The 24,504-nt window shown below is 40.3% G+C and overlaps 1 protein-coding gene across 1 annotated transcript in view; it reads right to left on the bottom strand.

Annotated features, from left to right (window-relative positions):
• Positions 1 to 24,504, bottom strand: part of TLN2 (talin 2) — a 437,998-nt gene that overhangs the window by 154,011 nt on the left and 259,483 nt on the right. The window contains exons 10-14 of the mRNA XM_035728108.1: positions 24,028 to 24,091; positions 22,888 to 22,992; positions 7,356 to 7,511; positions 2,896 to 2,997; positions 1,894 to 1,970 (exon numbers count right to left, since the gene is read on the bottom strand). Of these exons, the coding sequence (XP_035584001.1) occupies positions 1,894 to 1,970; positions 2,896 to 2,997; positions 7,356 to 7,511; positions 22,888 to 22,992; positions 24,028 to 24,091 (504 nt within the window). The remainder of the gene's footprint in view (positions 1 to 1,893; positions 1,971 to 2,895; positions 2,998 to 7,355; positions 7,512 to 22,887; positions 22,993 to 24,027; positions 24,092 to 24,504) is intronic.

Genomic DNA, 24,504 nt, shown 5'->3' with positions numbered 1-24,504 from the left:
TGTCCCAGGGTTCTCCAACCACCACAGATCATTCCCTACTGCCCAAGGCAAAGCTCATGAGCCATGCCAGGATACCAGACAGCGGGCATCTACAGAGGAACAGTAATAATGTCTGTGAGGGGTTGGCACTAGGAAGGGTGGATGTGGGGGCTCCAGGAGGAAGTCAGCTGCATCCTGTGATCTCAGCCGATGTCTAAAGCAGGGAGAAGTGGCAGGTCTTGTGATGGGAACCAACCTGGACCATTCTTCCTGCTTGCCTTGATTAGACCCCACCATGATGCCCCAGGCAGTGGGAAGGGGCAGGGGCTTCAGTGGTAAAAGGCAGTAAAGAGCTTCAGTGCTCTGGGCTCAGACACTTATTCAACTGCTCTTAGAAGGACAAGTGCAGCCGAGTCCTCTGAGGGGAACAATTCACCCCTGCCAGAAAGCACTAGCTTACTGATTTCAGGCTAATGGTCATTAATAATTCCAAGGACTTAAGGTGCTCTTCAAGAGGGTACCACGTACGTGAAACGCATCATACCATCAGGTTTGGTTCCAAATTGTGTACTAAAATAGGGGACAAATGGAAAAGCACCTTCAAGGTGATTATGAAGCAAATCAGGACAAAGTGATAGAGTATGGAAATGTTCCAGAAGCAATTACTATGACTTAGCAAGTTCAATACGCTTGAATCTGCTAGAACTTTCTGGCAGTGTACTATAAGAAACATCACAAGATATGAACTGACTCCTGGCTCTGCCTCATGTGTGCATCTGAAGTGACTTTCAGAGCTTTGGCTTCCTCAGTCACGAACAGGCGGTAACATCTGGTCTATCTCTTACATCGGGGGTTGTTATTGGGGTGAAATGAGACAGCATGCTAGACATACACAGTCAAATGTAGGCAAGAAACTTATTATCACAATGTTCTACATAACATAAGGGAAGCAGCTGCTCAGATTTTCCCAAAGTACCACCTATTAGATGTTAATTTAAAAATTTTAAAATCTCAGTTTCCTTACCTATAAAATGGGGTTAACTTGAGACTGTTCTGAATTGAAAATGATGATGAAAATGTTAAGAACAGTAAATATTTATGATGTGCCAGGCATTGCTTTATGTGCTTTATTAAAAATTCAATCATCAAAATAAAGCATATAGGTGGTACTATCATTATTCTCATTTTATAGTTGAGATGAAGGGGCAGAGGAAATGTGCAATAACTCCAAGGCCACACACTAAAAAAGAGACCCAAGGGGTGCCTGGGTGGTTCAGTCGGTTAAGCATCTGGCTCTTGATTTCAGCTCAGGTCATGATCTCAGGGTTGTGAGAACGAGCCCCACCGTCGGGTTCTGCGCTGGGTGTGGAGCTTGCTTGAGATTCTCTCCCTCTTCTTCTGCAACTCCCCCCACCCCCCACTCTCTTAAAAAAAATAAATAAATAAAAAGAGACAGACTCGAGATCTGAACCCAGCAAGTCTGGATCTGGAGTCCATGTTTTAACCACTTCCCTCTACTGCCTCATGACACATGTTCTATAAACAATAACTCCTCCACTGTCACAGAATTGAACAGAAACCCACTCTCCAGCCTTTGATGAAAATGACACACATTAGGAAATTTAAATGAGCAACTGCAGAACAGGATTCATGAATACTCAGTGTGTCTAAAGATGGAGTTACATTTTGTTCTGTGTCTCCCTGAAATCCACAGCCTCTTACCCCCACAAGAATACACTCAACCCTGATAATGATGGTCTGGAAACCATCTTTCGAGAAGCAAGACTCATTTATATAATGCACTGCTGTCTCCCCTTCTGACGGACTTCAGGGCAACAGACCCCAGAGTAGGCACAAGGAAACCTGCCCATTTAGTGAGAAGGCGGGTTCTCCGGGGCTCTTAAAAATACTTACTTTTTCGGGGAAACGGACTCTTCCAGCATAGTCGACTCCTCATCCCCCTCTAATCCAAATCTGTCTTTACTTTGTTTCTGAGGTAAAACGAAACAAAAAGGAAACTCAGCAGGTCTTGATGCAAGAACCTGTTAAGATACCTTTTAAAAGGAGCTACAGAAGCAAAAATGTTGAGGTTTACTCAAAATTCTTTGTATTGGAGTAGGTGATGGGTGAACAAAAACAAAAGTAACAGTATAAAATAAATACATGGTTTAACACAATATGGAAATATGCCTTCTGTGCTTATTACTGCATCGACTGAATTTCATTCAGTTAAAATCAAGACACAGATACTGATGTTCTAGTTGAACTTGGTTATTTCAGTGGGCTGTATCTTGAAGTCTTTGGCAGGCTGTATACCACTATGGTATATAACCACACTAAATTTGGTAGGAATTTGGTAAAACTTCATGAAATTTGGTAATTTGGTAAAAATTCATGAGGAACACCTGGGTGGCTCAGTCAGCTGACCATGTGACTCTTGATCTCAGCTCAGGTCTTGGTCTTGGGGTCATGAGTTTAGGCCCCAGAGTAGGCTCCACACTGGGCATGGAGCCTACTTTAAAAAAAATTCATGAAAAATATGAAAAGCATTTTCAGACCCTCAACCTAGGTTTCTAAAGAGGTTGGAAAGCATAACAGAACTATCTAGAGAGAACTATCTACAGAGGAATGGTTAGCTAGTCTCATTCATTCGCTAAGTGAAGCACTACTGCTCATTAATTACCTGGCAGGAATAATATAAATATGAACTGCAGCTAAAATGAAATTCTTGTAGGATCTTGAGGTTAAAGACTGCACACTCAAGCAATCTTAATGTTAAGATTAAATTAGTGAATCAAGCACTTCAAATTACGGTGGTTTTGTGGTGGTGTTGTTGTTTTTTTTCCAGGTAGCAGCATCATCTAAGTCAGCGTTTTAAAAAAGGCAGCTTTTCCAATTTGCGTCAGTATGAAATACCTTTTTGAGGATGATGTCAATGTAGCCTGCAATCAGCTGGGATATCTGCTCTCCTTCAGTGGTTTGGACTGAATAGTAGCTTTCCTGATACTCCCCAAAATCCTGAAAAAACAGCATTAGAAGAAATATAACTACATCACGTATCTACAGTTTTAAAGGTAAAGAGGCCTAGTCCTGGAACAAAATGGCATAGACTCACTTTTCCCTTCTCTTCCCCTTTAAACACAATTGAATACCCTAAAATTTAGTAAAAGGGCTCTGAAAGCTGGAAAGGTAGATTGACTATGGAGCACAGTACTTGAGAAAACACACTCTGGTGAATTCTTGGGTTTTCCTTTATATCCGATTACTCCCAGGTGGGTGCCTGAAACCCAGAATCTCCAAAAGGCAGGATTTCAAAAGACTGTCCTTTTTTGCCAAAGGACCAGGAGAGGAGAAGCCCAATGGAGATCTATCTTGGAGCCTCAAACCACCTCCACAACCTGGGCTGGTGCTCACCACCAGTACCTGCAGAGCAGTGAAAGCCCAGGCCATCCCAGCCCTGGCTCCACAACCCAGACAGGCCGGTGGTCTTGTTCTTTTGCAACAGTGGTCATGTGAAGCCTATGTCTTCCTGACCTCCACCCAATGGCATAAACAAAGACAGGCCTGGTAGCTTCTGCCTATCCCCAAAAGGTCAATAGCAGGTGGTCAAGGGAATGCCTTCACAAACAGCACCATCAAGTTTGGAGTGAGAACCCTGGCAGTGTCAAAACAATCCAGAACAGCACTGAAAAGCCCACAAAAGGAGACCAGAAAGCTACACCAAATCTAAACAAGATGACTGTCTGATAAAACAGAAGATTTAAGTAAGAGCAAGAGTCTCCTAACTAAATAACCATAATGTCTAGATACAATTTTAAAAAGTCACTACTCATACCAAGAGCCAAACAACTATGATATGAATAAGAAAAGATAATCAACTGATGCCAATACTGAAATGAATCAGATATTGGAATTACCTGATAAAGATTTAAAGCAGCCATCATAAAATATGTTTCATCAATTACAAATTCTCCCAAAACAAGTAGGTTTCAACAGAGAAATAAGTCAGAAGAAGGAATCATACACCAACTATAATAAGGAAAAATGTAACAACCAAAATTTTAAAAGCTCACATGATAAAGTAGTGTGAAGATGACAGAGCACAAAATCAGTAGACTTGAAAACAGATTAACAGAATTTAGTCAATCTCAACAGTTGAAAGAACACAGACTCAACAAAAGACAAAAAACAAACAAAAAACCCATAAACCAGACCTTCAGGGATCTTTGGGACAATAAAAGATGCAATATTCGTATCATCAGAATCCCACAGTGGGAGAAAGTGGGACAAAAAAAAGTATTCAAGGAGCACCTGGGTGGTGTCCAACTCTTGATTTCAGCTCAGGTCATGGTCTTGGGTTTGTGAGCTCTAGCCCCATGCCGGGCTCTGTACTCAGTGGGGAGTCTGTTTGAGATTCTCTCTCTTCCCTTCACCCCCTGCCCTTCCCCCCCCCACCTGCTCACAAGCTCTCTCAAATAAATACATCTTAAAAAAAAAAAAGTATTCAAAGAAACAATGGCTGAAAATATCCCAGATTAAAGACATACACCTACAAACTCAAGAAGCTGAGCATTATCCAAATACAATGAATCCTGAGAAATCCACACCAAGAACTTTAGAAAGTGACATACTGTCTACAAATGAGCACTAACTTTAACGACAATTTCTAATCTGAAACCATGGAGGCCAGAAAGAAGCGGTACATTTCTCAAGTGCTAAAAGAAAGAACTGTCAGTGACTAATCCTATATCTGGCAAAGTGATTCTTTATGAATGAAGGGGAAATAAGGACATACTCAGAAGAAGGAAAGCTAAGAGAATCATTTTTAGCAGAGCTACCTATAAAGAATGGCTAAAGGAAGCTCTCCAAACACAAAGAAAGTGGTAACAGGAGGCTGGGAAGGTTAAAAATAAAACAACAGTGGGATAGATAAAAAAATAGAAGGAAATGTAGTAACTTATCCTTCACCTCATGAGTTTTACTTAATCATATTCTATGGTTACAGCAAAAGTTGTAATACCATCTCACATGGTGTTCAATGTATATGTAAGAGCAAGAGTCTCCTAAATAACCATAATGTCTAGATACAATTTAAAAAAGTCTCAACAAATTGTTCTTCAAACAATTATTTTCAAAAACTGGGGAGTGTAAAGAGTCCTAAATAGAAGTTTCTAAGCTTCTCTTGAAGTGGTAAACATCCACACCTGTGGGTTATAATTAAATTCTTACATATCTGGTAATATCTAGATCACTTATATACTGAGCAAAGAGATATGCTCAAAAACATTATAAATAAATCAAAATGGAACTCTAAAAGGTAACCCAAAAGAAGGCCAGAAAAAAAGAGGAAAAAGAAATGGAGGGGAAAAAACAGAAAAATATTATAAAATGGTAGACTTAAGCCCTAACATACCAAGGTTAAGATATAAATGGTCTAAATAGGCCAATTAAAAGAGACTGACCAAGTAAATTTTTAAGAAAGCACAACCCGACTTTATGTATTCTGTAAGAAACTTGTCTCAAATATAATATAGGTAGGTTGAAAGTAAAAGGATGGAGAAAAATATATCATGCAAACATTAATTTGAAAAATCATGAGTGGCTTTACTAAGATTAAGCAGATTTCAGAGCAAACAAATTTACGAGGAACAAAACAACTAAATGGTAAAACAACTTCTCCATGAAGATGACAGAGGGATCTTAAATGTATATGTAAACACCAAACACAGCTTCAGAATACATGCAGTAAAAACTGAAAGGAAAAACAGAAAAATCCACAACTGTTGTTGAGATAGAGATGACTGGAACAACATCAACTAACAGGATCTAACTGACATTTCCCTAACACCCTTGTTAAGTACTCATCAAACATTCTCCTAGAATGACCATATCCTGTGATATAAACCACATCTTAAAATTCTAAGACTTGAAATTATGCAGAGTATATCCTTCAACCATAACAGAACTGAACTAAAAATGAATAATAGGAAGACAATAGGAGAATCTCCAAACACTTGGAAATTAAATTCAGGCTCAGAGTGGAAAGAAATAAGACATGTTACAAACTTTAATAAACATCGATATTCATTCTCTCTTGTGCTTGAGGTAGTTACTGTGACTCATAACTATTTCTTGTTTATCTTTAAAATAACTTTTTGTTTTCAACAAAACGGGACTTGGACCTAGTTTTCAAAGACCAAGAGCACTAAAAGGTACATAAAAAAACACAGCAGGCCCCTGCCCTAGCCATTACTATCTTTACTTTCCATCCCTCCTACCCCCAAAGGCAACTACTTTGAACCCTTTCAGTTTCTTCTAGTATTTCTAAATAACACGTTTATATTGATTTGCTTTTTCTCTTTTACAAGTTGTCCACAACTTCCTACCATGGAAGAGAAGAACACAGTTCTCTAAGTATGAACACCCCTTCTTAAGGGCCATGCAGGTAGAGCTCTTACCGACTACAGGAGGGAAGAAGGTATATTTCCTGATGATTCCTTCCCACTGGCAAGAGTCTATCCACCAATGATCAAACTAGATAACTAAATACTCCCTCCAAAACCCCTTCCTTATACCTTTTTTCTGATGCCCTATTATGAGACCTTACCTAGATACAAGCTGAAATTTCAAGTATTCACTAGACCTGGAGAATAGTACACTTCAGGAGTGTTAGGAGATGGATAACTTTCAGCATTGATTTCTCTTCTTGCTCAACTTGCCCTACAAAATAGCAACGCTATCAATTCTTATGTGTCAATGCGGCTATAGTTAAGATAATAACACAATTATAATCTGCTAAGAGCAACTATTAAGGTTGGGAGGAAGAATTCAGAGGTCTGAAGGCCTGGGATGACTACATTCTCCCTACTTTCCATGTACTTCACACTGAGAATTTTATCATCATCATCTTGTCTGATCTTAGCACCTCTGCGAAATAGGTCTTATGATTCCCATGTTAAAGCTAATGACATGAAGGCTCAGAGAGGAGAGAGAACTCTCTCAGAAGTGGGAGATGACCAGCTGGTTCTGAATACTACCCTAAAGTCTATGCCATTTCCTCTGTATAGTATGCTGTTTCTAGGCAGGCTGGGATAACACACTTGAGCAAGATATCACAATGCTTAGGAACTTCTAAAACAACCAGAGATGAAGAGGGAGGATTTGATAAGCGTCTGAGCATTAGCAAGTTTCCTTCTAGGGCATGCTAGGGACAGCATCAGGAACATAGAAGACTGGACCAGTCCCCGCCTTCTGTGGACTCCCACTATCTGCACACTGCTCTCTAAGGCCAGGGAAACCCATCGGGCTTGTATTCTCTCCCCCACCGCACAGTATTGCCCAAGGCCATGCTGGTCCTCCCCACTGCCAGTCCGTACCAGGGTGAAGCTTTTGGGTGAGGCTGCCCAGCGCTTAACCGTGGTAAGTGGCCACTCCTGCAGCACTTCCTTGGTCTTCTCATCCACACGCATCACTGAGTCCTTGGTGATGCCCAGCAGGCGAGGCACCAGCTTGTTCTTGCCTTTCATCTTTTCCTAAAACATGAAATACCGAGGGTTAGTGCTCTTCTTCTGAATACATCTGATTTTGCCAAGTCATCAGAGATCTCATGATGTCTTACCTGAGGTCATCTACATAAACTATGTTTCAGAATAGGTAGGACTACTGGAAAACCAGGGTTTTGGGACTAGGTGAATGATTCACTAAACTAAAGACACGGAAGCTAAAACAGGGACATCAGAAGACTGGAAAGATCCACAAAGTCACGATTCCTGAAAAGAGACGCTGTTTAGGAGGGCAGGTTGCTCCCAAAATGGACTGTGATCCAGAGAAATAGAAATTAAGGTGAATTCCAAATATTATCACTTCCAGTAGCCAACTCAGTGAATAGCAAAAAAAGTTTAATGTGCGAATTTAAATACAGCACGTTAACTATTTAGAATTAACTAAAACTCTGCCAAAGTAGGATCTTCTCAATAAAAGAGACACAGACGTTTTTTTTTAAATCTCCCAAATATATTTCCATTTGAATTGTTTTGGTATTTTTATGTATATCTACAGACTCTGAAAAAGCCTTTTATGATTAGCTTTAATAATAGTAATCATTCCTATTAAAATAATGGATCCCTACCTCACACTCATGCCAAAACAAACTTGAGAATAATTTACAAAGAATTTATAGGTGGATATTTTTGTGATTCCTGGGAGGGAAATGACTTTTAAGCACAAACACCAAAATAAAGAAAATTTATAAAGGGAAAGATCAACATCTTTAACTACAAATATACAGACTTTAATACATCCGAAAAACAGAGGGAAAAGAGGAGAAAAAGGAAGAAACCTCACTGCAAACAAAATTAAAAAGCAAATGACTAGGGATAAATACTTAAAACAATTAAGATAGTGAAAGACTTTATATACTGTATGTGTGGAAGTTTATCATAGATTGACAAAAGTAACTGGCAAAGAACACAAACAGAAAATGTGTTTACAATAATGAAGTAGACTTCCACTTGAGGGGGAGCAAGGGGAAGGTGACAGTGGAGTAGGAGGACCCTAGGTTTGCCTCATCCCACAAATAGAAGGAGATAACTTTTATCTATCAGATCATCATAAATACCCCCAAAATTCACTTGAAGACTGGCAGAACAAACTCCACAACTAAAGGTAGAGAAGAGGCCACAAAAAAGGAAGGTAGGAGGTGTGGAGATGCAGGTTGGGAGAGAAACAGATGATGGTCACTGTGCTAGTGAGGGAGGGGTGACTGCGGAGAAGGGTTAGAGACAGACTAGCACATAGGGGACCACATGGGGAAAAAGAATTCCCAGAGCAATTGCCTTGGAAAGAGAAAGGGGCCAAATTTCATGAGTTCTTGCAACCAGTGGAGCTTAAAGCCTGGAGCTTTAAAGGTCAATGGGAGTGGATGGAAGAGTCTCAAGAGCACTGGGGCTGATCTTGGAGGGAAGGCATGGCAAAAAGGACATGGACACACAGCATGGAAATAGCTGGGGTACACAGTGGGGAAGTTAGCTGCTCATCTCAGAGCACATCACAGAGAGGCAGTGTTCATAAAGAGACCCCTGTGGAAACAAAAGAGCTGGCTGATGTTTCCCCCCTCCCTTCCCTCCCGATGACGCTCAGCATAAGCACAGAGCCACCTGTGGGAACAGTGCAGCATCAACACTTGCTACCTAGCTTGCTTACAGCAAGCCCAGCTCCCTCCCCCCATACGCCCCACATATTGGTGAAACCACCTTTCCTAGTAACACTTGCTTCGGACCCAGCACAGTAGGTCCCTTGCCCCCAGAAGGCAGATGCAAACCCCTGACCATACCACATCTCCCAACCTGGGAGTTCTGCAGGGCTGTGGTTCTGGTGGTGGTGGTGACAGGTGTCATTTTTAAAAAAAATTTTTTAAAGATCTTATTTGACAGAGAGAGAGACACAGCGAGAGAGGGAACACAAGCAGGGGGAGTGGGGGAGGGAGAAGCAAGCCTCCCGCGGAGCAGGGAGCCCGACGTGGGGCTCGATCCCAGGACCCTGGGATCACAACCTGAGCTGAAGGCAGACGCTTAACGACTGAGCCACCCAGGCGCCCCGACAGGTGTCATTTAACAAACAAATTAGAGCACGCCTAATTAAAACATGCCCCATTCACGTGAAGGACCAAACACTGCCCACAACCGGCAGGCAGCCTCTACAGACTACTGGCCTGTAGGATAAAGTGGCCAGGACCCAACAGCAGAGTGCACACAGCACACAATGGAGACACTCTTGGAAGCACCAGGCCCTAGGGCACAGAGGACACTATAATGCGGAGCACTACAGGACCTCTCTTCTTCATAAGGCCATTACCCTCAAGAATACGACACACAGCTGACATTCCTAACACGCAGAAACAGGCACAGAGACAGATAAAATGAAAAGACAGAACAATTTGTCCCAAATGAAAGAACAGGACAAAGCCATAGCCAGAGAATTTAAAGCAATGAGCATAAAGATACTCAGTGGACATGAGAAGAGAGTGGACAATATCAGTAAGATCATTAACACAGAGATGAAGAATAATATAGCAGCGATCAAGGGCTCAATAAACAAAATGAGAATAAGCTTGATGGAATGAATAGCAGGCTGGAAGAAGCAGAGGAATGAATTAATGACTTAGAAGACAGTAATGGAAAGTAATTGAACTGAACAAAAGAGAGGAAAAATAATTATGCAAAATGAGAAAAGACTTAGGGAACTCAGTGACTCCATCAAACATAACAACATTCATATTACAGGAGTCCCAGAAAAACAGAAAAGAGTGCAGAGAATTTATTTGAAGAAATAATAGCTGAAAACTTCCCTACTCTTGGGGGAAGGAAACAGATACACAGACCCAGGAGGAACAGAGAACCCTCAACAAAATCAACAAAAGCATATCCACACCAAGACATATTATAATTAAAATGGCAAAATACAGTGATAAAGAAAAAAATATTAAAAGCAGCAAGACAAAAGAAGAGGGTTACATACAAAGGAAACCTGCAGATTTTTCAGCAGAAACTTTCCAAGCCAGAAAGGAGTGACATGATATATTCGAAGTGCTGAATGGAAAAAACCTACAGTCAAGAAAGCTCTATCCAGCAAGACTATCATTCAGAATAGAAGGAGAATAAAGAGCTTCACAGACCCACAAAAAATAAAGGAGTTCATGATCACTAAATTAGCCCTGTAAGAAATATTAAAAAGGATTCTTTGAGTGGAAATGGAAGACCAAAAATGACAGTATGAAGGCAGGAAACACAAAAGCATTAAAAATGAGTATTTCTGTAAAAACCAGTAAAGGAACTTACAAAATAAAAGTATGTGAAGTAGGACACCATATACCTAAAACGTGGGAAGGAGAAGAGTAAAGAATGGGTTCAAACTTAAATGACCATTAATTTAATATGGACCGCTATATGCAGAAGAGGTTTTATACAAACCTAATGGTAACCACAAATCAAAAACCACTAATAAATATGCAAAGAATAAAGAGAAAGAAATTCAAATGTATCACCAAAGACAAGAAAACCGGCGAATTAAAGATAAGAAAGAATCAGAGAAAATCTTCAGAAACAACCCAAACACAAGTGATAAAATGGCAATAAATACAAACCTGTTAAGAATTACTTTGAATGAAAATGGACTAAATGCTCCAATCAAAAGACATGGGGTGACAGAATGGATAAAAACACAAGACACATCTATATGCTGCCTACAAGAGACTACTTTTAGACCTCAAGACACTTGCAGATTGAAAGAGAGGATGAAGAATCATTTACCATGCAAATGGATGTCAAAGGAAAGCCAGAGTACTAATACTTATATCAGAAAAAATAGACCTTAAAACAAAGGTTGTTAAAAGAGACAAAGAAGGAGACTGCATAATAATATGGGGAAAAATCCAACAAGAAGATCTAACAATTAGGGGCGCCTGGGTGGCTCGGTCGTTAAGCATCTGCCTTCGGCTCAGGTCATGATCCCAGGGTTCTTGGATCAAGCCCCACGTCGGGCTCTCTGCTCAGCGGGAAGCCTGCTTCTCCCTCCCCTACTCTCCCTGTTTGTGTTCCTGCTCTTGCTATCTTTCTCTCTGTCAAATAAATAATAGAATCTTTAAAAAAAAGATATAACAATTATAAATATTTATTCAACCAACATAGGAGCACCCAAATACATAAAACAGTTAATAACAAACATAAAGGAACTAATTGATAATAAGAGTAGGAGACTTTAACACCCCATTTACATCAATGGACACAGCACCTAAACAGAAAATCAACAAGGAAACAATGGCTTTGAATGACCACTGGGCCAGATGTATTTAACAGATAAATTCATAATATTCCATCCTAAAACAGCAGAATACACATTCTTTTCAAGGGCACATGGAACATTCTCCAGAATAGGTCACATATTTGGCCACAGAACAAGTCTCAACAAGTTCAAGAAGATCGAAGTCAAACCATGCATCTTTTCTGACCACAATGCTGTGAAACTTAAAGTCAACCACAAGAAAAACTCTGGAAAGGCCACAAATACATGGAGATTAAAGAACATACTAGTAAACAATGAATAGATCAGCCAGGAAATTAAAGAAGACATAAAAATGTACATGGAAGCAAATGAAAATGAAAATACAATGGTTCAAAATCTCCGGTATGCAGCAAAAGTGGTTCTAAGAGGGAAGCATACAGGCGTATCTTAAGAAGCAAGAAAAGTCTCAAACAGCCTCACCCTTACACCTGAAGGAACTAGAAAAAGAAAAAGAAACAAACCCTAAAACCAGCAGAAGGAAGGAAATAATAAAGATTAAAGCAGAAATAAATGATATAGAAACAAAAAACAGAACAAATCAATGAAACTGGGGGCTGGTTCTTTGAAAAAAAAAAATCAATAAAATTGATAAACCACCAGCCAGATTTATCAAGAAAAATGGAGAAAGGACCCAAATAAATAAAATCACAAATGAGAATGGAGAAATAACAACCAATGCCACAGAAATACAAACAATTATAGGAGAATATTACGAAGGGTGCTTGGGTGGCTCAATCGGTTAAGCATCTGACTTGGTCTCAGATCATGATCTCAGGGTCCTGGGATGGAGCCCCAAGTCAGGCTCTGCACTCAGTGGGGAGTCTGCTTGTCCCTCTGCTCCTCCTTCAACTCATTCTATGTTTCTCTCTCAAATAATAAAATCTTTAAAAAAGAGAGAGAATATTTTGAGAAACTATATGCCAACAAATTGGATATTCTAGAAGAAATGGATAAATTCCTAGAAACACAAAAACTACCAAAACCGAAACAGGAAGAAATAGAAAACTTGAACAGACTGATAACCAGCAAAGAAATTGAATCAGTAATCAAAAAACTCCCAACAAAAGTCCAGGACCAGATGACCTCACAAGCAAATGCTACCAAACATTTAAAGAAGAGTAATACCTATTCTTCTCAAACTATTCCAAAAAAAAAAAAAACAAAAGGAAGGAAAGCTTCAAAATTCATTCTATGAGGCCAGCATTACCCTGATACCAAAACCAGATAAAGACACCACAAAAAAGGAGAACTAAAGGTCAATATCTCCGATGAACACTGATGCAAAAATCCTCAACAAAATGTTAGCAAACCAAAACCAACAATACATTACAAAAATTCCCTGCTGTCATGTGGGATTTATTCCTGGGCTGCAAAGGTGGTTCAATAATCGCAAATCAATCAACATGATACATCACGTCAATAAAGAAAGGGTAAAAACCACATGATCATTTCATTAGATGCAGAAAAAGCATGTGATAAAATACAACATCCATTCATGATAGAAACCCTCAACAAAATAGGTTCAGAGGGAACATACCTCAACATAATAAAGGCCATAGATGAAAAGCCCACAGCTAATGTCATCCTCAATGGGAAAAAAATAAAAGACTTTCCTCTAGGGTCAGGAACAAGACGTCCACCCTCATCACTTTTATTCAACATGTACTAGAAGTCCTAGCCAGTACTAGCCACAGCAATCAGACAACAAAAGGAAATAAAAAGCACCTAAACTGGTAAGGCAGAAGTAAAACTTCCACTATTTGCAGATGACATGATACTCATGTTGTCTGTCATAGAAAACCTGAAAGACTCTACCGAAAAACTGCTAGAACTGATAAACAAATTCATTAAAGTTGCAGGATACAAAAATCAATGTACAGAAATCCACTGCATTTCTCTATACCAATAATGAAGCAGTAAAAGAGAAATTAAGAAAACAATCTCATTTACAGTTGCACCAAAAATAATAAAATACCTAGGAATAAACCTAACCAAAGAGGTGAAAGACCTATATTCTGAAAACTGTAAAACACTGATGAAAGAAATTGAAGACACAAAGAAATGGAAAGACATTCCATGCTCATGGGTTGGAAGAAGAGATAATGTTAAAATGTCTATACTACCCAAAGCTGTCTATACATTCAATGCAATCCCTATCAAAATACCAACAGGATTTTTTAGAGCTAGAACAAATAATCCTAAAATTTGTATGGCACCACACAACACCCCAAATACCCAAAGCAAAAGCAAAGCAAAGCTGGAAGAATCACAATTCTGAACTTCAAGTTATATTACAAAGCTGTAGTAACTAAAACAGTATGGTACTGGCATAAAAACAGATGCATAGATCAATGGAATAGAACAGAAAATCCAGAAATAAGCCCACCATTATATGGTCAACTAATCTTCAACAAAGCAGGAAAGAATATCCAATGGGAAAAAGACAGTTTCTTCAATAAATGGTGTTGGGGAAACTGGGCAGCCACATGCGAAAGAACGAAACTAGACCACTTTCTTACACATACACAAAAATCAATTCACAATGCATTAAAGACCTAAACGTGAGACCTTAAACCATAAAAATTCTAGAAGACAGCACAGGCAATCATTTCTCTGACATTGGCCGAAGTAACTTTTCTCTAGATAATCCCCTGAGGCAAGGGAAATAAAAGCAACAATAAACTACTGGGACTACAGCAAAATAAAAAGCTTCTGCACAGCAAAGGAAACAATCAACAAAACTAAATGACAATCCATGGAATGGGCAAAGATATTTGCAAATGACATATCTGATAAAGGGTTAGTATCCAAAATATAAAAAACTTATAAAACTCAACACCCAAAAAACAAATAATCCAGTTAAAAAATGGGCGCAAGACATGAACAGAGAGTTCTCCAAAGAAGACATACAGATGGCCAACAGACACATGAAAAGATGCTCATGATCCAAAGCAAATCAAAACTACAATGAAAATATCACCTCACACCAGTCAGAATGGTTAAAATAAAAAACACAGGAAACAACAGGTGCTGGCAAGGATGTGGAGAAAAAATAACCCCCTTGCACTGTTGCTGGGAACGCAAATTGGTGCAGCCACTGTGGAAAACAGTATGGGGATGCCTCAAGAAGTTAAAAATAGAACTACCCTAAGATCCAGCAATTGCACTAGCGGGTATTTACCCAAAGAATACAAAAACACTAATTCAAAGGGCTACACATACACCTACATTTACAGCGGCATTATTTCCAAAGCCTAGATATGGCAACAGCCCAAGTGTCCACCGACTGATGAATGGATAAAGAGGATGTCATGTATATACATATATCTATATATATATGTACACACGCACACACACAAATGGAATATTATTCAGCCATAAAAAGCAACAAAATCTTGCTATTTGCAGGATGGAACTAGAGAGTATTATGTTAGGTGAAATAAGTTTGTCAGAGAAAGACAAATACCATATGATTTCACTCCTATGTGGCATTTAAGAAACAAAACAAATGGGCAAAGCGGGGGGGGGGGGGGGGGGGGGGGGGGGGGGCGGGGAGAGACAAACCCAGAAACAGACTCTTCACTCTAGAGAACAAATTGATGGTGACCAGAGGGGAGGTGGGTGGGAGGGCGGGTGAAAATAGGTGATGGGGATGAAGGAATGCACTTACTGTGATTAACACCAGGTGATTAAAATAAAACCTTAAGGAAAAAAATTTAAAACAAGAAGGAAAAAAATCAAGTAAAAAGCAAGCAATTAGATTTTCACTTAATAAAATGGACAGTTTTTCTTAATTAATACTCAGAATTGAAGAAGGTATGAAAGAGGATCACTATGGATGGGAATTTAATGTGGCGAAAACTTTATGGAAGAAAATGCATCAATATTGATCCAAAGCTATAAAAATGTTCCCCCTTTGGGGTGCCTGGGCAGCTCAGTTGGTTAAGCCTCTGCCTTCCATGCTAGGTGTGGAACCTACTTAAGATTCTATCTCTTCCTCTCCCTCTGCCCCCTCCCCTTTTTTCTTTTTCTCTCCTTCTCTACAAACAACAACAACAACAACAACAACAACAACAAAACTATTCCTATTGTTATCAGGAAAAAAAAACCTTCCCAAATATTTGTTGAAATCTACAATGCCTAAATCACTATTCTCAGAGGAATACATACAAATTAGCACACACAAATATGAATGTATACAAGGGGATAGGCAATTTTAAAGTAACACAAATGTGCTAGGTACTTAATAAATATCACCTACTAATTTTCAGAGCATCCCTCAAATGTTGGTGTCATTCTGCAAATGGAGAGACCAGCAACTCATCCAAGGCAAACAGTAGTGAGCGGTAAAGCCATGACTGGAACACAAATCTGAGCAGCTCGAAAACGTCTCTGACTTCAAAAGCAGACTGTCTCCCACCGTGTACCCTACTCTGGGGAAAGCAGTCAGAGAACACAGAAATCACTGCTGGCCCCCATGGGCAATTCATAAGCCATCTGATGGTGAAGGTCAGGGCACACCTCCAGCTTCCTCCCAGGAGGAAGAGAGAACAGGATCGGGAATCTGCGTGGGTGTCTGACAAGGGGAATATGGCAGCGGAAGAACCTCCCAGGCCTTAAAGACACCACTGAGAAGAGTCAGATTCTTTGTAAAGAGAGGCCGGTTCCGCAAGGGGCGAAATCAATGCAGGCTGGACAATGCCAGGTAGTCCAACTTGCCTTCAGGAGCCACATAGACCTTTAGACGAAGAGGTTCTAGGCCGTTAGCCACCCAGGCTTCGCACGGGCCCAGCTGCTGGCACCCGGAAGGGGATCTGAAATAAAATATGGTTTGCAGCTGTTGCCTTCAGCCTTTCCCATCTGCACCTCCCGGAGGACGAGGGGCTTTGGGGTGAGGGAACACTGAATTATGACGGACTGCCCCGGCTCTTGTTGAGCTCATTATGGACACAGGTGAGGGAGTCACAGGGAACATGCTAACAATTTACAGTGGGCATTCCATTGGAAGATCAGGATTAGGGACGGGGGACAGAAGAAACGCAGAATATGCTGAAACCCAGCAACAGAGACCACTGTCAAGGGGATCAAATGATTTCAGGGCCTACCCGCAAAATGTAGAGCAGCTGGAGAAAGTTAAAAGAGCGAAAGGCTCAGCTCAGGGCTAGCCACCTGGTTCTTCCCCATGAAGATCTGCCTTAGACCCACAGTGGCAGGGCCCGCACGTTAGGAGAGGCTTCCTCCTTCTGCCCTCATCCCACACATCTCAGTTCACCCTACACCCAGCCTTGCCGACTTCGGCAATAGACACCAGCGTCCTTTTATCTCGAGTGAAGCAAGCAGGCGAGGCAGGCCCCGTGAAGTCCTGTCTCTCAAGCACAGACACACACACAGACACTGTAGCTGCTGCCGATCGGTAGAAATTTCTCTCCAGGTGGTCCTCATTAGGTTGGTTTTGTTTGGAAGATGTCTTGAGCTTACGGAACTTAGAGGCCAGAGAATGAATGCATTCTACCAAGAGGAGGCAGGGTTCATTAACAAGCCCCGCCCCTCCTTTCAAGCACATCTCAGCCATTACTCTGGCTTCAAACCATGACAGACTCTTGACTCTGGGAAACAAACTGTGGGCTGCAGAAGGGGAGGAGGGTAGGGGGATGGGGTAGCCGGGTGATGGGCATTAAGGAAGGCACGTGATGTGATGAGCACTGGGTGTTCTACGCAACTGATGAATCAATGAACACTCCATCAAAAACTAATGATGTACTATATGTTGGCTAATGGAATTTAAATAAACAAATATAAAAAACATAAAAACTGGCAGCTGGCTGTGGTCAGGCCGGCTCTTCTTCCAGCTCTTCTCACTGCTGTGGAGACTGGATGATTCTTACATCACTGTGTCTTACATGGGAGATTTAGAAGTGAGTGAGTGAGTGAAGGGATGCAAGTGGGGTACGCTTTGGCAGGCTCTGGCTCTAGGCCCCTAACTTCGATGTGGCTCAAGCCTGTGATCCAGCTGTGCTCACTACAATTCTACCCTGGCTTGGTCCCAAAGTGCTGGCTTATGTGCTTTGCTGTATTATCAGTACACATTTCTTTTAGGGCCACGGCAGAAAGGGATGGCTGCTGAAGAGCAAAATGGTGTCAGGGGTGCCTGGCTGACTCATTCGCAGGAGCATGTGGCTCTTGATCTGGGGGTCGTGAGTTCAAGCCCCACGCTGGGTGTAGAGATTGCTTAAATAAATGAAACTTAAAAAAAAAAAAAAGAGCAAAACGGTGTTAAAGATCCTCTTCATTAGCCATTTTTCTCTAACAACTGGTCATCTATTCAACTTAACTCACGATTCTGAGAGGCTCCAAATGCCCCCCTGTGATGCTTTTATAATTAAGAGGAGAAGAGGATCAACTCTCCAGGTTTCTCACACCTCAGAGCTCTGGCTGTGGTTAAAGGGAGAGTTAAAAGACAAATTTATAAATGAGAAAGAAGGCTTACACAAGAATTTCCTGGAATGAAACAAGATCCTTTGCAGGTCATGGGAAATGGCTTACCATTGCTTAGGGGGTTTTGATTAGTGTATCAAGACAAAATGCAAAAGAAGCCAATATAAGAGGAAAACTGTGGACATTTACAGCTTCCATTCATTAAGATCTTATATGCCACAGTCCCCTTTTCTCTATTATCTCATTTAAACCTCATAAAAAAGCACAATTTTACAGGTGAGCAAACATGCATAGACAGAAGGTAAAGTAACTTATCTAAGGTAAAACTAAGTGGCAAACCAGAATCCAAATCTCGGTGTTTCCTTTCAAAGCTTATGTTTTTAGCCACTGAAAATACTGCCACATAAAGCTGTTCCCTGTGTATTCACTAAATGGCTTATAAACATCTCTACCTCAGAGTCAGCAAACTACAGTCAGGGCTAACCCTAGCTTTTTGCCTGCTTTTTTATGGCCTGAGAGCTAAGAGTGGATATTCCATTTTTAAGCAGTTGGGAAAAAAGAAAAAAATCCACAAGAGGAATAATACTATGTGACACGTGAAAATTATATGAAATTGAAATTTCAGAGCCCATAAACAAAGCTTTACAGGAACCTAACCATGCTCATTCATTTACGTATTGCCCATGGTTGCTTTCAGGCCACTTGGGCAGAGATGAACAGTATGGCCTGCAAAGCCTAAGATACCATTTGACACCTTACTAGAGAAGTTTGCCAACTCTTGCTCTACATCATGGGTGATAAAAGCCAATTGCAAGTTGGAAGACTCAGTTGCCAGGGATTAGGGAGATGTGGAAAGGGTTTAGGGATAACCTAAAATTTATCAAATATTCTTACTTTCCAGGCACTACATACTTTTTTTTTTTTTTAAAGATTGTATTTATTTATTTGACAGAGAGACACAGCGAGAGAGGGAACACAAGCAGGGGGAGTGGGAGAGGGAGAAGCAGGCTTCCCGCCGAGCAGGGAGCCCGATGCGGGGCTCGATCCCAGGACCCTGGGATCATGACCTGAGCCGAAGGCAGACGCTTAACGACTGAGCCACCCAGGCGCCCAGGCACTACATACTTTTTAAGATTTTATTTATTTATTTGAGAGAGAGAGAGACAGAGATAGCGATTGAGAGCACAAGCAGGGAAGAGAGGGAGAAGCAGGTCTCCTGTGAGCAGGGAGCCCGATGTGGGGACTCTGAGATCACGACCTGAGCGGAAGGCAGACGCTTAACTGACTGAGGCACCAAGGCGCCCCCCAGGCATTACATTTTTTTACATATATTATCTCGCCTAATCTTCACTAGAGCTCTGTAAGGCATTATCACTCCCATTTTTCAGATGAAGAAACTGAGGTTGAGGGAGGCTATGGATATCTCTGAAAGTTGTACGAGTTTCTGCTGTTTCCCACATAGGGGTATGTTGCCATCCTGGATGCCAGGCCAATCTTCCTGACTCCAATACCCAAGCACTTTTTTTTTTTTTTTATAACAACAAAGTATAATGCTCTGAAAATTAGGTCAACGTGTTCATGGATATAGAAGAAAATATGATAGAAGGACCTGTAAATATATCTAACTACTCTGAGAATATCTATGATTAATCCTAAGGCCATGTGGTATGATTAAGTGTGTTCAATATCAATATCTAAATGTTTCAAAAATTATAATTTGACTTACTTAAATTTCGAATAGCCTATACAAGTAGTGAAAGAGAAGCTAGAATCACCCACTTTTAACTTCCGAAATGATGCCAATGAAACTCCTTCACAACTTAATGGTATTTTTAGGTTGGGGTTCTAGAGAAATCTGTTATTTATACCTTCAAAAATCTTACTATCCCTTACCCATACAATTTTTGTGTGTGTCTGCTATTCTGTATAGGATCTCTTTTCATCATATATTCTAAATGGTTGTGCTTATCTATACATGCAAATGTTATTTCATGTTGACATGTCTTATACATTTACTTGACCAATTTACTCAATTTAAAAATAAATCTAAAAATTAAAATGACTATATATTGTTATAGCATGTACAGAGATCTGTAGGCTGAAAATTATGCTAAGTGAATGGACTATTTAATAATATTAACACTTCCAGTCCATGAACATGGGATATCTTTCCATTTATTTGTATTGTCTTTAATTTCTTTCACCAGTGTCTTAAAGTTTTTCAGTGTAGAGATCTTACTTCCTTGGTTAAATTTATTCCTAAGTAATTTATTATTTTTGATACTACTGTAAATGGAATTGTTTTCTTTCTTTTCCAGATAGTTCACTGTATATGAGACAATCTTATTTGACCTATTGATCTGATTTATGAGGTTCATTAATCCATAGTATTAAATTACTCCTGAATTCTCATTGTACTACTTTGAAAATAGGGCAAACTGCAGTCATGCAAACTATTTATCAAAATCAATTTTCATTTTTAAGAGAGTGAGCATGTGCTTACATGAGTGGAGGGGGCGGGGCAGAGGGAGAGGGAGAGAGAGAATCCTAACCAGGCTCTAGCCCAGCATGGAGCTGAGATGACAACCTGAGCTGAGGTCAAGAGTCAGATGCTCAACCAAATGAGCCAGCCAGGTGCCCCTATCAAAATAAATTCTAAAATAAAATGTACATAAATATGACCACTGAGCAAAAAATTAAAGTGGGCAGTGTGCTCACTTTCATAAAGTGACAAAAAATAAAACTAAAGAAAACCACAATCTGAATACCTAACATGTATATGAAAGTTGATCCTGGCTTTTCTTCAAAGGCATGTAAGTTAAAAAAAAAAAAAAAAGACGTGAAAAGAAGAAAAGGAGAAAGGAAGGGACAGAGGGAGGAAGGAAGGAAATTTCCATTACTTTCTTATTTTGCCTTAAATACTTTTGTAAAAGAAGTTTTCATTTAACCAAATCTACAAGACCTTGCAATAACCAGAAGATTTGTGCTCTACCTTGAATTATCCTACTAGCCATAGACAAATTTTTCTCAGGCCATAAATTAGCCTTGGAGAACATTTTATTCTTTCTGGACCTTGATGTTTAAGTGTTCTTCCTAATTACATGTAGTTTTCTGTGTGCTACATATTTTCCTAAATTTACTGACCTATATGCACATCCAAGTGTGATGGTATTAATGGAAAACAATATGAATATAAGAGATGAATTTCATACATGAAAGACTACAGAAAAACTCAAGAAAGCATGGAAACTGAGACCAAAGCATTGGACATGCTCAAAATTTGTTTCATTGTTGTCCCTATGAGGTATTGGAACTCATCTGCCATCTACTGTTCTTCAGAATAATAAATGAAAAGCAGTTTTTACTTCTAAAACAAGCAGATCTCACCATCTGCTCATGGTGACGGTGGGGGAGCTAGGGTGATGAAAGCAGGTGACTACAGTTCAGATGGGCTCACCTCAGCTCAGGCAGCAGAGTCATTCCAGGGAAATGGAGTCATTTGTACCTACAAGGCATCAGTCCCATTCAAAAATTCACTGATAGTTTAAAGCTCACACCAAATGTGAAAAAATTCAACTTCTAAATGGTTTTCTGAAAAACAAAGTGATTCACCTATGCTTTCATCATTTGCAAGGGCCCAGCATTTTCGGGTGTAAAACCAAGAGCTGTCTGGTTTAAGTAACTCATCAGCATGAAGTGTATCCCCTTCTTCAGTGTAACATCTTTGTGGCTCCTCAGCCCAAATGAAGCAGCTTTCTCCAATGAGTAGAGGCAAGAAAAACATCTCTACCCCCAAACATCCAAGAGGACATTGTAACCTTCTTCTTCTCTAGTTCTCTTTAGCAGTGAGGAAAGCAAGCTTCTTAAAGTGCCCGGACTCTAGCCTTGGGACTTCTATCCCTGGGGACAGCTGAGCACAGTTGGTAACACTCTCCTCTGCTTTAAGCAACATGAGAAACTTCACATGGTGGAGTTTTCTTCCAGGGCCAAGGACAAGAGGTAGGAAGCCAAGAGTCACAGCAAAACCAGTGGAAATCAATGAAACCTATTAGTGAGATGACTAAAATAGAGTATGTGAGGTCGGGAGGTACAAAGGAAAGAAGCTAATGAGAGCGCTATCAGTCCACCTAAGAACACACCCATCGAGGGCCTCAGTCTTGAATTTCTAAGACCCACCTCTTTCCTTCTAGTAGGAAGGCAAACAATTCCCATGAAATCAGATCTGAAGGCCACAGAAAATCCCAAAGCCCACCTGAAAGTATACAAACTAAGTACCGTATTGACTACATTAATTCAATTTGGTATGCAGTTATCAACAACCTTCACTTAGACCACGGCACTCTTAGTAATCTTAAGTGAAACATTTTCAGAGGGAAGTGACAAGTAGACATAAATGTACTCCTTCAGTGACTTTATAGCAGCGACTGTGCCAGGACAAGACACGAGTGCCTGGAGGCCCACAGGCGGCCAGGCTCACTCACTAGCCTTTTGGCTTACACACTTCGTGTCTGTCCCATGGGCTAAACTCAGGTGACCATTAGCCAGATGCTACCTCTGCAGATGCTAGGGGTCTCGGGACAACAAAGCAAGCTTGCCAGCAAACACCTGCTGCACCCTACACCCTGCCCAACTTACCTTCACCAGAAAAAAGGACACACCATACGTCCGGAGGGATCGGGCAAGTTTGACATACTTGACCTTGGCTTCTATTTCGCTCATCTCTCCACAGTTCTTATGCTCCTACAAGTGACAGCAGCAAGGGCTGGTTATTGTAGCTCTGCCAGCACGTGGACTTGGTAGAGGTGGTTACAACATATGGCACATAAAGTTGCTATGAATGATCAATCACTGACGTTTGTGTCGGAGACCCCTCTGTGACCCATGTACCAGCTGACCGAGGATCAGAGCACAGAGATAGCTCGAATGCAGGGCTTCTTAATGGCAACTGGAGCCCAAACTCCCTACAGATTTTACACCTACAGGCAGCAATTCATGCCATGTAGCATGGCAGACCAGGGTCCAAAGTGTAGTCGACTTTTTGGAAGAACTCCATATCCCCAAAGGTTCAGAACCAATGAGCAGAGTCGTTTAGTAGAGCTAAAATAATGTTCTCCAGGAGAGGTATCATTCTAACATCCACCCAAAATACATGGGTTTCCAAAGAGCAGAATATATAAATACCTGCACGTCAGAGTGCTTGGAAACAAGACTGTGTGCATTTTATACAGACGAAATTTCTACTTCAACTTATATTTACATTTCAATACTGAAGAAGACTTTAACATTTTGGATTCACTGGAGTGATTGTTTTATGGCAAAGTTGATGATAGGGCTTTTCTTACCGTTTGCCTGGAAGAGAAAACTCTCTGACGTTTATGGAAAAAAACCTGAATTTTAAAAAGACACCAGTTTCCAAATTCTAAGCTTCAAAAAACAAATATCAGGACAAAGAAGTTACTTGTAGCGGCTTCTTCAGTGCATTTTAAGAGCAGATCACCTTGTTTCGACACTATCAAGATAATGCCTTTGAAATTAAATGTATGCACATTTTTCTCAGAAGGACTAAGTAACCTTTAGCAGGAAGGTATGGATTAAGATAATAAATCTGCCCAAAGTAGAACTGTCAGCTTCTTTACTCTTGAGTCACTAATCATTCATTATATAAGCAGAGTACCTGTATGGGGTACTAAACTATCATGTGCAGAGGCCCCTCTCATACTAATAGATGAAGCTAGGGAGTGAGAAGAATAATAAAGTTCTGTACATTTCCAATACCTGAAATATTCTCTTTTCAGCTCCTCTCTGCTTGATGTATTCTTTGGGCAGGAATTCCTTTAGACTGAGAGAGAGAACAACAAAAAAATAATAATAAGCCATTTATTCTATGATGAGAAGGAAAAAAAAAAGACATTTTTGTACAACTCCGTGAAGTCATTAACTTGCCCAGTATTTTATGGGACAATTAAAGAACAGACTGCCACATCTCATAATACACTTAAATAGGACACAAATACAAAACCAGTCTGATACAAAGGATCAAACTAACAAAGTTAAAAAAGAAAGAATTTCCCTGATACATTGTAAAGTGCCAAAGCAAAGGGTGCAAGAGTGTAGGGTATGCTATCCTTTGTGATAAAGGGAGGAGAGTGCTTTTCATTTTACGTGGTTAATACGTATTTTTAGGGGTGCCAGGGTGGCTCAGTCAGTTAAGCATCTGATTCCTGGTTTCGGCTCAGGTCATGATCTCACGGG

This window comes from Zalophus californianus, chromosome 6, assembly GCF_009762305.2.
Source record: "Zalophus californianus isolate mZalCal1 chromosome 6, mZalCal1.pri.v2, whole genome shotgun sequence".
In the NCBI taxonomy this organism is placed as follows: Eukaryota; Metazoa; Chordata; class Mammalia; order Carnivora; family Otariidae; genus Zalophus; species Zalophus californianus.
Note: the sequence above shows the minus strand (reverse complement) of the source record. Positions and strands in the feature narration are given on the sequence as shown.